At 36.2% G+C, this 13,780-nt stretch overlaps 1 protein-coding gene across 6 annotated transcripts in view; it reads right to left on the bottom strand.

Moving 5' to 3' along the window:
• The window catches only part of LOC138318787 (receptor-type tyrosine-protein phosphatase epsilon-like), a 33,937-nt gene extending 20,306 nt beyond the window's left edge, over nt 1–13,631 (bottom strand). For all 6 annotated transcript variants that reach the window (XM_069261480.1, XM_069261481.1, XM_069261482.1 and 3 more), the window contains exons 1-3: nt 13,508–13,631; nt 11,109–11,351; nt 1,504–1,749 (exon numbers count right to left, since the gene is read on the bottom strand). In XM_069261480.1, coding sequence (XP_069117581.1) covers nt 1,504–1,749; nt 11,109–11,351; nt 13,508–13,574 — 556 coding nt within the window. In that variant the 5' untranslated portion in view covers nt 13,575–13,631. The remainder of the gene's footprint in view (nt 1–1,503; nt 1,750–11,108; nt 11,352–13,507) is intronic.
• Nucleotides 13,632–13,780: the final 149 nt, after the last annotated feature.

The following is a 13,780-nucleotide window of genomic DNA, read 5'->3' as shown; positions in this document are numbered from 1 at the left end:
GCACGTGGCCACCTGTCCCGAACAAGTGACTCTTATACCAAAGACACACACGTGTATATGTACGTGTAAAACCTAGTGTATATTGAAGTTGTATTAGCTCGTAATTGACATATTTTGGTATCTAGCTGACAATATTACTTCAATGAAACCTTGTCTGGTCAGTGCAGTGTTTCTTTTCAGTTTGACAATGTTATCTGTTATTTGAATTTCCTAGTTTGTTTACGTTATAATCAAAATGTATATTACACGTGGAAAGAATCATCACTTTTTATTCAGTTGTATATATCTATTTATGCATCTACACACTGTCGCAAGAATAACACAACGATGAATATGAATGAAAATGGCCAACCTAAAGTAGGCCGACTTAGAATTTATTATATGTATATTTAACACAAAAAACAATATAATCAAAAATACATGGTACAAATTTCAAAATATACACATTGAAAAAGGGGGCCAATGTGGGGTTATATTGAACTCAGCTTAAATATGGGAGGAAGAGGGTGGGTATTTTGTGAAAAAGTCAGAATAAAGTCTTAAATTCTTCTCAATCCATAGGCTGATAATCCGTGCGAGTATGTGAGGGGGCGCCGTATAAAGGGATACTTAAAGTCCTTGGAAACCTTGACTTTATTTGAGAAACCTTGAACGTACACTAACCCCATTTTATCCTTATGGCACGGCCTCAGGTTACACGTAAATACGTCCTGGGTATATTATTCAGTATACATAAATCCGACCAGGTGTTAGTTGTTACACCTTGATCAGCGAACGTTCGACTAATTGCACGTGTGTGTGGTTCATGCGCTTTATATTGGGTTCGTCAGGAGTCTCGTATCCAAGCAGAGTTAAAATAAAATGGCGGCTGCATTAACTTAGAAACGCAATTGGTTGTCTCGAAAACGATTTGTTTTAATATCAAATGCATACTTTTTAACCTCCATTGTCAGTTTTAATAAAATGTAAAATGTATTAAACAATTTTAAATTGATGAATCAAATGTTAATTTCCATAACGTGGGTAGTTTTATATCCTCCACCGTCGTCCTAATTACCACGTAGTAGTTGACTGTCATTACGTCATGCGGCGAAACAGCGAAATGAACCTTCATTGTTTAAATAGATTTACATAAGAAATTCTGTATTTTTGCCATATATCAAACACCTTTTAGATATATAAATACTCAGCTTTATACATGAATACTTTGTTAGTATCATCTACGGCTATATGAATCTAAAAACAAAAAAACATGACAAGACATCTGAAGGAATTGTTTGAATATCTATGTCACGTTATCAGGGATTAACTAATTTCATCTGATGACAAATCAACCAAATAGTTTATTTTTGATTTGTCAGTCTTACCAACTGGCCATTATGACGTGTTTCATTGTCTATATAACAGCTTTTTAAGTAAATTGTACTACCATGGCGTCCAATACAATGATAATAATTTTTATCAGTTCCTGCAGTGACCAATATTAATAAAACATGATCTAACCATAAACTTGTACTTCACACAGTTCCAACTGAACAAAGTCGCTGTACCAAGGTTGTCGTTTCGGTGTCTCTCGGTGGTTATATACCGTCACATACTGTGCCGTGCCTTTACATCCTGGGAGATTTACATGACTTAAAATTCCGTCCACCTCCTGTGAGCTATCTACGAAACATCTATCTTCACCACGCCTCTCTGTTGTATTAGAGAGATACACCTCGTATCCGGCAAATCTATTTCTCCACCCAGCTGGAAAGTAGTAAAGGCATTTTAAGGATATTTTTGAAGCAGCATCAGTCTAATCGAAGTTCATTTCCGGAATTATTTGAATAAGCAGTACATACGGAATAAAGCTTCATTGGGATCAGAAGCCAAGTGATTAAAACCACCGATGTGTCTCCTGCCCGGGTGCATTAATATAATATTGTTTGTCAATATAATGTGAATGAGACATATTTATGCGGTGAAACACTGTTTGAGAACAGCGAGGACACTGCGCTGCCAATCAAAATCTAACCCATGACCCGCCTGAACCGAACGAAACTTTTTACTCGAGTTTCTCCTCGGTCCTACATCTTTCCAAATTTCCTCGGTCCTACATCTTTCCAAATTTGACCTGTTTTTACGTTTAATACGGAGAATTATCAACACACGGAAGATAATTTTACAAAGATAGGTCGATTACTCCCATATATAAGATATGCTATGATTTTCCACTATTTTCATTGGCTTATACATGGTCACGTGACGTTCGACATTATATCAAATTGACTCGGTGTTTCCATTTTTAGAAATACCGAGCCAATATCCTTTGCGAACTTCATTACCCAAACGCTGCATTCTTCAGGCTGGCGTTCTTTGGCCAATAGTTTTCTTGATATGCACAAAATATGCACACAAGAGATTGTTTTTGACATTTTTTAAAGAAACGACATATAAAAATATATAAATTAAGGACCTTTGTTTTGGTCGATATGGTGTTATATCGCCATTGTAGAATTTAAAAAAATGACCTTGGGTTGCACCCTCGGTCATTATCTATTCTACTCGGTTGATACAACACCATATGGAGTTCAACAAACGTTCATATTTGATGCATATTATCCATAACATGAGTGCTTCACATATATCTGATAAACAATATTAAAATAATGGAGCGGTTAAGGTCGATTTGTCGGCAAAATCAATCAAATTTTGAAGAAAACATGAAACTTTGGATATGGCTTCTTTTGGACATCAGGTTACAGGAAAAAATATGGACCACAAAAAAAACATGGTCCCTGGCGGCCGCCATATTGGTTTTCAGAATGGCCGCCAAAAAAACCTGCGACCCATATCTCATGTTCTATACCAGCTAGACCACACTTTAAACGTCTAAACCCATATTATTGATACTAAGAAACATTCTGGTAGTGTTAAACTTCAGGGGCCGGGATGGCCGAATGGTTAAGATGTACCGACATTTTACCACATGCCCTCCACCTCTGGGTCGCGAGTTCGAATCCCATGTGGGGCAGTTGCAAGGTACTGGCCGCTGGTCGGTGGTTTTTCTCCGGGTACTCCAGCTTTCCTCAACCAACAAACCTGGCCGTCCTTAAATGACCCTGGCTGTTAATAGGACGTTAAACTAATCAAACCAAACCCGTGTTAAACTTCATATAGAAGAACCGCCATTTTGTATTTCAAGATGGCCGCCAACTTTGCGAGCTATATCTGAATAAAATGCATCTAATTGGGTAAGCTGACTTTAAGCAAACAAACACCTACAAATATTGTGAGAGTATTGATACTTTTGTAGTGTTTGATACATAAATAATTTGATTCTTATTTTAATTTCAAAATGACTGCCGTTTTGAATTCCAAGATGGCCGTTTAAATTATTTTTTTCCGTATTTCACTCTTTAAGTGATCGAGCAAATATCAAGTAACCACTCTTACCATGTTGATGCATATGATATGCCTTGAATGATATTGGAATAAACCCCCGAATTGCAACTCTACATGCGTCATCAGAGGATCATCTTTCATGGGTTTTATCGATTCTTCAACTGGATCATCTTCAAAGTCGCATGTCAACAGCGATTGTCCAAATCAATGCCCATTTTCAGATAACACCAAGCTCAAGCCTTGTCACTTCTACTGAGATCAATCGGACGTCTTCTTTCCTGTTTTTGACATTAGATCCACAGCTGAATTATTTTCACTGTCCATTACTTCCAATGTGCAGGAAACAGGAACATCCATTCCTACATTCTAGGATATTGATATCTCCTACCAACCATTCGTCTCCCTCCTTTCAAATCCTTCCTCACAGTGTAACTCCTATGGAACTGGCAAATCATCCATATCCACATCTAGACAAACACATTTCACCTTATGATGTCCGAGAACACAATCCACCTTATTTCTTCTCAGGTGTATGTATTAATCCTTCTTCAGAGCATACAGACATCTGCCATCGCTCTTTACCTTTAGCAAATGTGATTAAAGTACTTTCTTTTAGTGGCTACGACTTCTTTGTTGTTTTCTTTTTTTCAATATGTCTGCCAATTTACTTAGCATCTTCTCAGGTCAGGGCGATAGCTATACTTTCTTTATGGAGCTGGAGTTGTAGAACACGCAAGAGTTCCTGGTGGCACAATCATTAGCCTGCAGATATCGCTCCCAACTTTTGTCATATATCGACGTCAACCAGAACTAAAAACCAAGGTTCCTGATTACCAATATCTGACTGAGTTAGTTTTCTGTCTATGTGGCTTCCAGTCTTGTCAATCATCTATAGAATCTGCACTTAGTTTTAATGACCATATATACTTTATCTTTGAAGGCTTATTGTTCTCTATACCAGCTTATCTCCTAAGTCAGTAATGAGGTTGGGAGTTCTACCTCGGAGGCTCAGCTTATACTTGTAAAGCTTTGACATAGCGGTCATCATGACTATCTTCGGGACTTGCTTGTGGTTTATTCTAGTGCCACTACTGGCAATTGGATAGACGTATCACAAGGGGTCATGTCAGACGAGGTAAATATCCATGTTTTAGCAGCAAAACCTTGCTATGAAGTCCTTCCCTAAGTGGAGTCTCCTGATGTTGTTGGAGTCGTTCAGAATTGCATCGAAACAATTTCTCTGACATGTTATCTAATATTAACAATATAGAGGGAATGTGTTTCCCTGAATCCAAACTTTCCTGAGACGCGGTTGACGGCCAGGCATGAACATGGTTATGCAATATAAGTGCGGCCATCCCATCCATGAATCCTGCTTTGGAAGACGAAACCCAAATGACATCCTTGCATTTAGCACTTCTTTTTGCATGTCTGATACTAAGGTAAATCTCCATCACGCAAAGTATTTCGGATGCCTGCCAAAGTGATTTCGTTTAGATATTTTCTGATACTCCCTTGCTGTGGTGAGAGATAGTGATGTGGTATCATCTATATGCATTAAATAGTTGCAGTCATAATGAACCATTTGAAGCCTTGACTGCGTTCTTGCTTTATTCAAAATATATTCGTTAGCCGTCATGAAGATTCCCATTCATCTGGCAAATACGATCCTCTATTCCACATACAAAAAGGATATGAATATCTTTCGGAAATACCTCCTCTGCTCTCTTCAGTTTATCCGATATCCTATCTCTCTTCCAAATAACATTAATGAGTTTCCACAGTATCTTTTATAATGTTTGGGTACATCTTGCATTTGTAGACAGTGTAAGGTATACCAATATGACATTGTGCTGATGTAGTGAAGATCTCCATCTAGGCTATTTCCAATTACATGATATAGCTCTTGTACGAGTGTTCTTTCCAGAATGACAAATATTGCTATCGTGTAAAATTTGATTCTAGAACTATAATTATCTTTATGGCATGAAAATGGGTGTGAGGCATGTTTTCCAAGCTGCTGTACTCTGATAGAGTTAAAAGTCCGCTACCTGTCCGAAATGATGAAATGGTTTAACGTTTTCTAATGACCGTTGTGAAAGTAATTACGGTGTGTTTATAAGGACGACGTCGGGGATCATACTCGACCCGCTTTAAGGAAAATGACGTTTGCATTTAATTTATCTATTCAGATTGGTTCAGAGAATAATGGTACATGTATGTCTAATATTTGTAGAAGAAGTTAATATCAAGTTTTTACGTAATGGTCCCGAAATTATCAGTCAATTTGGTTAATTTATGTACCTTTAATTTAATACTGCCGGACATCTTGAAAATAATTCAGATTGGAGGCCATTTTTAAATTCAAATAAGAATCGAATTATTTTGCATCAAACGCTAAAATATAAATACTCACTGTATTTGCAGGTTTTTTTTATTAACTTAAAGTCAACTAAGCCAATTGTGATATTATCATTACATACAGCCAATTGTGATATTATCATTACATACAGATATAGGTAAATGTAGTAAATTGGCGGCTATCTTAGAATATAAAATGGCGTCTTTTTACATGAAGTTTAACTCTAACAGAATGATCCTAAGTAATAATGATAATAAGTATCAATATATGGTGTAGACGTTCAAGAGTGTCAACTTGATTTTGAAATCCAACATTGCAGTATAAATTAAAATAATAATCAAATTATTTATGTATTAAACACTACAAAAGTATGGATACTCTCACTTTATTTGCAAGTGTTTATTTGCTTAAAGTAAGCTTAGCCAATTAGATGTATTTTATACAGATATAGCTTGTAAAGTTGGCGGCCATCTTGAAATTCAAAATGGCGGTCCTTTTCCATGAAGTTTAACGCTACCAGAATGTTCCTAAGCATCAATAATATGGGTGTACACGTTCAAAGTCTGGTTCTAGCTGATATAGAACGAAAGATATGGGTAGCAGAAAGTGCTTTTTGGCGGCCATTTTGAAAACCAATATGGCGGCCGCCAGGGATCGTGATTTGTTGGGGTCCATTTTTAGCTCACCTGGCCCGAAGGGCCGGTGAGCTTATGTCATGGCGCAGCGTCCGTCGTCCGTCCGTCCGTCTGTCCGTCAACATTTCCTTTAAATCGCTACTAGTCATAGAGTTCTGCATGGATTGTAACAAAATTTGGCCTAAAACATCCTTGGGGGAAGGGGACTGTATAAATTTTGGCTATGACCCCCCCAAGGGCAGGAGGGGTGGGGCCCAATAGGGAAATTAGAGGTAAATCCTATAAATCACTACTTGTCCTAGAGTTCTGCATGGATTGTCACCAAATTTGGCCACAAACATCATTGAGGGAAGGGGAACAGAAGTTGTATAAATTTTGGCTCTAACCCCCGAGGGCAGGAGGGGCGGGGCTAAATAGAATAGAGGTAAATCCTATAAATCGCTACTTGTCCTAGAGTTCTGCATTGATTGTTACCAAATATGACCACAAACATCCTTGGGGAAGGGTAACAGAACTTGTAAAAATTTTGGCTCTGACCCCCTGGGGGCAGGAGGGGTGGGGCCCAACAGGGGAATTAGAGGATAATATTCAAATTTCTTCAGAAAAGAAATAATGAACCTGTAGCCAGAACATTACTTGGCATTACAAACCAGGTGAGCGATACAGGCCCTCTGGGCCTCTTGTTTTCCTGAAACCTTATGTCCTAAAGACAACAGTGAAAAAAACCTGATTCAGTTGATTAATTTTATAAATATTTTGTAAATTGAGCTGTCCTGCTGATAGCTATAGAGAGATCTTAATCCTGGTGAAATATTTTGACTAGTAAAGATGCTCCATCGTCGACAACACTATTTATCATTCGGTTAACTAAACTAGAGCATAGAACCTTGATTACAACACGTTTTACTTTCTAAAATATTAGATATTTAAATTCCAACCGTCTGCTGCTTTGATTTGCTATATTAGGTCCGGTAATCGGTTTGGAAGTTGTAACATTTCAAAGCGTCTGAATGACCGAGAAGAAACAGGCGGGATCGGACAGGATCAGAGAGAATCAGGCAGGATCGCAGTAATTGATAGTCATTTAGATAATAAATATGCATTATATTTAAGTGAAAACCTTTTACAATATGAAAATAATAATATTGAATAAATAATGTTTTTTCTTTAACAATCGGACAGCAACGACATATGCATGTGCTAGGTAGAAATGGCTTGTTACCAAAAGGTTAAAAATTCATAAGCAGAGTTTTTCAATCCCTGGTAATTTAAAAATTTGTTCGAATACCGTATTTTTCTCTAAATTCCTCGAAACTATAACAGGACTTGTCTGTTTTCATAATGTTATAATAAATTGTACACCCTTTTCATGCCATGTTTTTATAGAAGATAACTTTCCTGTTAATCTTTATATTACTGTTATGCCATAATGGATTTTCAGAGATGTTTATATTATAAATATTACTTATATTATAAATATTACTTGAGATGATTGTTTTACACCAGGATTCTAAGACATCACTCCAAAAAGCATTTTTGCAATTTTTTGATCATTCTTTCAATTTCTCTATATCAGTATTTGAAATAATATGTTTGTCAAAATAAGTTTCTAATACAGAATTCCAGTTTCCTAGTTTGGTATATATTCGTCTTATTCAAGTTGTTTTCAAAGCTGTTTTGTAAGACTCTTGGTGAATCATTTTGAGCCCCCCTTCTAAATATACATTAACAATTATATCCCTTTTAGTTTGGTCTGGTTTGTCATTCCGTACATATTTGAATAATAAAGTATTTATTTTTTTAGGTATGTCTCCTCGGGATTACGAAGAAAAAGAAACAAATGATTGAACTGAGAAATTATTAAAGTTTTGATTAAAGCAATTTTGCCAATAGGTGTAAGTGTTCTTCTTTTCCAAGTGGATATGAGATATTTAAGTTTAGCAAGTTTTTTGTCAAAGTTCAGTTTGATGATTCTGTGGAGATCAATAGCGTACTCAATACCTAACAATGTAAATGTTGTGCAATTCCATATAGGGATTGGATTTCGTTTTTATGTTAACCATGCTTGTATGGAGCAATTCCTCTAAGAATATATTCTATGGGGCGCGTTAGCGCCCCATATTGAATATATTCTTAGAGGAATTGCCATACAAGCATGGTTAACATAAAAACGAAATCCAATCCCTATATTTACACTCACACGACTTTTTATTTATATTTTATGCAATAAAATCGTCATTTGAAAGTGACGTAATTATTCAATAAAAGTCGGTCAAAAGTGGGAGGAGCTTACTCATTTGAACAGCGAATGGTGACGCTTCACGTAAGATAGAATTATTCATCCGCGACGACAAAAAAGTTCAATATTTTAGTGTAAAATAAACATGACAAACAAAGTAAATTTCGGAGATAATTTTATTTAATCAGATCAGAACTTTAAATATATATAGCATAATAACATAAAGAATTTGTACACGGCCACATGTGTGAACTCGGTGACCGTTATTGTGCAGCGAGACGAAGCTGACGCACGCTACACTTTAGTTTGCCGAAGTTGGCAAAACACCGATTTTCAAGTAGCTCAATGTGTTTGAGATGTCGTCTGACTTGACGGTATTACATCCTTGGGAGCCATGTGATTATATAATCTACGCTTAGATCCATATCGCCATCGATAGATGAAACAAATTCACTTGTGTTCGATGGATACAATGTATTTGTGGTGACGCGGAACTGTCAACACGTGGATTATTAGCGGTGCATGTTTTATAATACACATGATTAAATACTCAAAGAACAAAGACAAGAGGATATGTTTATAACTGACCTCTATCAGAGGGTCTCACACCCGTCCACCCCAAAGGCTCGATCGTAGGACGAACATAGGCACAGAGGTAATGTTTACATTTGACACCCATCATTTTTAACAAAAAATGAAAGCACGTCGCCCCGGTCGGGATATTTTTCCGTTTCTTTATACAATTGTTAATTTAAAAATTGTTTGAATCATATACAAATATAAAACATGTATATATTGTTTACAGTTTTCCAAAATTATATGAAAAACAACAATATATACGTAATGTTGCGTCAAAATGTAAACAAAGCCATGTGTTTCTTTTTAAAAAAGTAGTCCTTTTACGTTGCACAGAACATTTCCTTACGCAAGTTCAAAGTTCAATGTTACCATGCAGTTATGGTAAACAAAATCGGCTAGTATTAGCGTATAGTGACCAAGCCTAGCAAGTGTAAATATATTAAATTGAATTCAGTGGATCAGTTATCTTCACTGTAGTTTTTACTGCCAATCCATACTACCTGGGTCTTAGAGACGTTCATTTTAAGGCCAGAAATTTTAGCGAAGTATGTAAGATTTTTATCGAACGATTTTTTATGCCATCTAATATAACATATGTGTTCATCATAGAATTGAGAAAGTAATACTTCTTTATCCCGGACATTTATTCCTGTCATATTGCTATTATTTCTTAGAATTAAAGATAAAATCTCTGCCTATAGACGGCATCCACGTTCACTTTTGATAAAATCTCTGCCTATAGACGGCATCCACGTTCACTTTTGAAGAAGTTCGATAAATGACCCCCTATGTTTACTGCAGATTTTCATAACCGGCCACATATCCTTCACACATCGTTTAGCATTAAGTATCATCCGATATCCGGCCGGGAATCGAGCGACAATATTCGACCGGGCCAGACACTCGGGCGATATTTCTACGATGTCCAGTGAATAGGACGGTTATCGCCCGGACATCATCTGATAATCGGCCGATTAGTATCAGCTGTTCGGTCGGTATTCACTTCCTCGCCGGTCCCCGAAAAAATCTCTTTGGAAACAGACGCCATGCGATTACCTCACCGTCTCCTTTTTATGTGAATGATGTTTGACCAATCATGTGACCGGTGTTGTCCGATGTCGGAAAAATGGCCAAAACCAGCGGTGTACTCCCGATTACCCGCTATCCCCGGATATCGACCGATCATTGTGACCATGACAAAATAATTTAAATAGATAACAAAATGAATCGTTGATAAACAACAAAAGTCCGATTCGGTAATTTGTGAATTTATCAATTCGTTTGATATCACCGTGTTTTAAGTCAATGACCGCCAATAAATTTAAAGAAAAATGTAATGCTAACCAGAACACAACGATCTACAAACATTCAATGTTCAACCCCAATAGTACCATATCCGGTTAGGTTTATAATGTTCTACGCAAAAGAGCATAACATTGTTGGCCTTAAAGAATATTTTTTACTTATTTTAATTTTGAAATAGTGTATCATGTTGTAGATACAACTGGATTCTAATAGAAGTATTTCCAATTATGAATTTAAACATGTCGCTTGTGAACAAAACGATTAGTAACATTATTAGGCTGTAACGACTTTTATTTTGGTAGGATCGTCCATACATCGTCAAGAAATGGACTCATTTTATTGTGGCTGAGACAGATATTTACTAACAGGATCGGACATCTAAACTACAGTCTCAGACTTTATTTAAGGATGATCGGACTATGTTTGAGCATGATATGTCTTCATTTTGGCAAGATATCACTTAAAACATTCATCACTATTTTTATTCTAATATGTTCAGGGTTGAAGATCTTTATACAGAGCCGAACACGTTATATAAACATTTATTATCGGTTTGCTTGTAATTAAAGTAGTTGTATAAAATAATTTAAAAAAAACTTACTCCACCCTGTTACCCCTTCATCTCTGTAGTATATCTCGATGTTGTCTATGGTGACTTGTTTCTGTAGGTCCACCCGCCACCATGCCTCTGACTGACCCTCAGCCTGGTGTGCACATGATTTCTGTCTCAATAATTGATTTGTATTGCCATCAACAGCATTCGCGGATGTGTATGTAATGGGGGAATGGTCATCAAAACGGTAGTTACTGCTTTGAACTGTTGGTTTGTTACCGGAAAGAATTTCTGGAATAAATATACATTCAATGACATTGATAATAACAAGAGGCCCAAAGGGTCTTAACGATCATCTGATTACCTTGGCAATAGTAAAATTAATTATATATGGTGTCACTTTGTCAGGACCATGTCAGGATCATTTTCAATTTCTTTCAACAAATTTTATTTCAAACAAGAGGCCCAAGGGCCTTAACATATAGGAAATTAATTAGATATAGTGTCATGGTAGTCATCTTCGATTTGGGATCAACTAGAGATGTAACAATGCTTTGTCGGGACCATGTCAGGATCATTTCATGCAAGTTTGAGCCAAATCGCACCGGTAGAACTTTAGAAGAAGTTCAAAATGTGTTTTCAAGATGGCGGCTGTGGCGGCCATCTTGGATTTCGGATCAACCCGAAAAATAACAAACACTTGGTCAGGACCATCTCAGGATCATTTCAGGTAAGTTTCAGTTCAATCTCACTGGTCAAACTTGAGAAGAAGATTGAAATGTGAAAAGTTTACGGACGGCGGACGGCGCACGGCGCACGAGGACGGACGAAGCATGATGGATATAGGTCATCTTGACCCTTCGGGTCAGATGACCTAAAACACCCTAAGTAAAATATCAAGCAGTAAAACTTTACGATTTTATCAGTTTAGTTTAAGGGTTTGTGGCACGATTTGCTAATTTAACTTTTTCTGGTAGCTTGCCCACATAAACGTTTGCTGACATAGGTTTTATCACTCTAGTTCGGAAGCCTGTTAGGGTCACATTGAAAAAATATATTATGTCGTTATAACGACTTAGTATCTCGTTATAACGACTTAGTTTGTCGTAATAACGACTTACCTATGTCGTTATTACGACTTAGTATCTCGTAATAACGACTTACCTATGTCGTAATAACGACTTAGTATCTCATAATAACGACTTACCTATTTCGTTATAACGACTTAGTATATCGTAATAACGACTTAGTATCTCGTTATAACGACATGGGTAAGTCGTGATTACGAGATACTTAGTCGTTATAACGACATAGGTAAGTCGTTATTACGAGATCTAAGTCGTTATACCGACATATTAAGTCGTTATAACGAGATACTAAAACGTGACAATGTGACTCTAACAGGCTTCCGTACTCTAGCTACTCTGTGCTATGTATTAATAGAGAAAAAACACCAAACAGTTCGACACTATCTTGTTACTCATGTCGTTAATTTGTTGCTAGGATATTGTTAAGCTAATTGTAACTTACTATACTAGTAAAATATCAACAATAACATTTACAAATCCTCGGGGGTGGACGTTATACAACAACGTTGTTATCACCAGGTGATTTAGATACGTCTAGTATATAGGACAAGAACTTCAGATGTAACACCTTACTAACCCAATCAAGAGTATGATTTTGTGGTCATTTATTTCTCGAAACTTTAGCATGTTTCTACATATATAAGTATCTGAATTAAATCATATTCTTTGCTCTCAAAATATTGGACATTTTAATTTAGATGAACGCTTTTATATATCCAGTATACATATAATGTTGCGCAGCTTTTATAGAGCTGTTTTAAATAAGACTTATCGAAACTTTTGCTTTCGTACTTTTCTTACGTTGAAGATATTTGATATCAAAATAGAAAATGCATACATCGAGTCGGAACAGTAACTTTTTATGAGTTTAAATAAACATTTATTCTAAATGAATAAAGTAAAAAAAAAAAAAAAAATCTGCAATGTTAATTAAAATTTATTAAAAAAAGTATTGAACATGTCATTCTGAATCTAAAAATCAATAGTCGGAGGTTTATCATTTTGTTTTCTAATCAATCCAGAAATGACCATGTGTCGAAAGTTTGAGAAAGAATCCTTAGGGTAACTTTCTTCATGTGATAACAATTGTAGGGTCGATGTATTTTTGTTGTTTGCAAATTAGAAAATAGTATATAATATATATGTATACTGAAAGCACGGTCTTATGAAACCTTGCAGCAAGAAATACGAACTTAGTATATAGTACTGAAAAATAATGGCATTGACAAATGTATGTGATATGCTTCAAATTATTTTCCAATGTAAAAATAGCACAGTTAAGCGATTTTAGTGGTAAAATAAGGTTCACATGGTTCAGAATGTGGTACAAAAATGTACATTTATAAATAGAACACGTACCCGATGTCTCAATACCGTTGAGGTAACCACAAATCCCCACTAGAAGAAGGTACGTGTGTCCTGCCATGGTAGGGTTGGGGTACCAGGAAGTTTGAAGACTAATACGTGCACACTACGGGGAAATAATGTATACGTTAATAGGAAACACATAACTGTGTGTTTTATACACACTATTTTATTTCCGATGTGAACTTGTCACATATCCCGATTTGCAGTTGGAACATAATTTTTATGCCTCTTTAAATTGTCCACAAAAATAATCCTTTGCACAAA

This window comes from Argopecten irradians, chromosome 3 (assembly GCF_041381155.1).
Source record: "Argopecten irradians isolate NY chromosome 3, Ai_NY, whole genome shotgun sequence".
Taxonomy (NCBI): Eukaryota; Metazoa; Mollusca; class Bivalvia; order Pectinida; family Pectinidae; genus Argopecten; species Argopecten irradians.
Note: the sequence above shows the minus strand (reverse complement) of the source record. Positions and strands in the feature narration are given on the sequence as shown.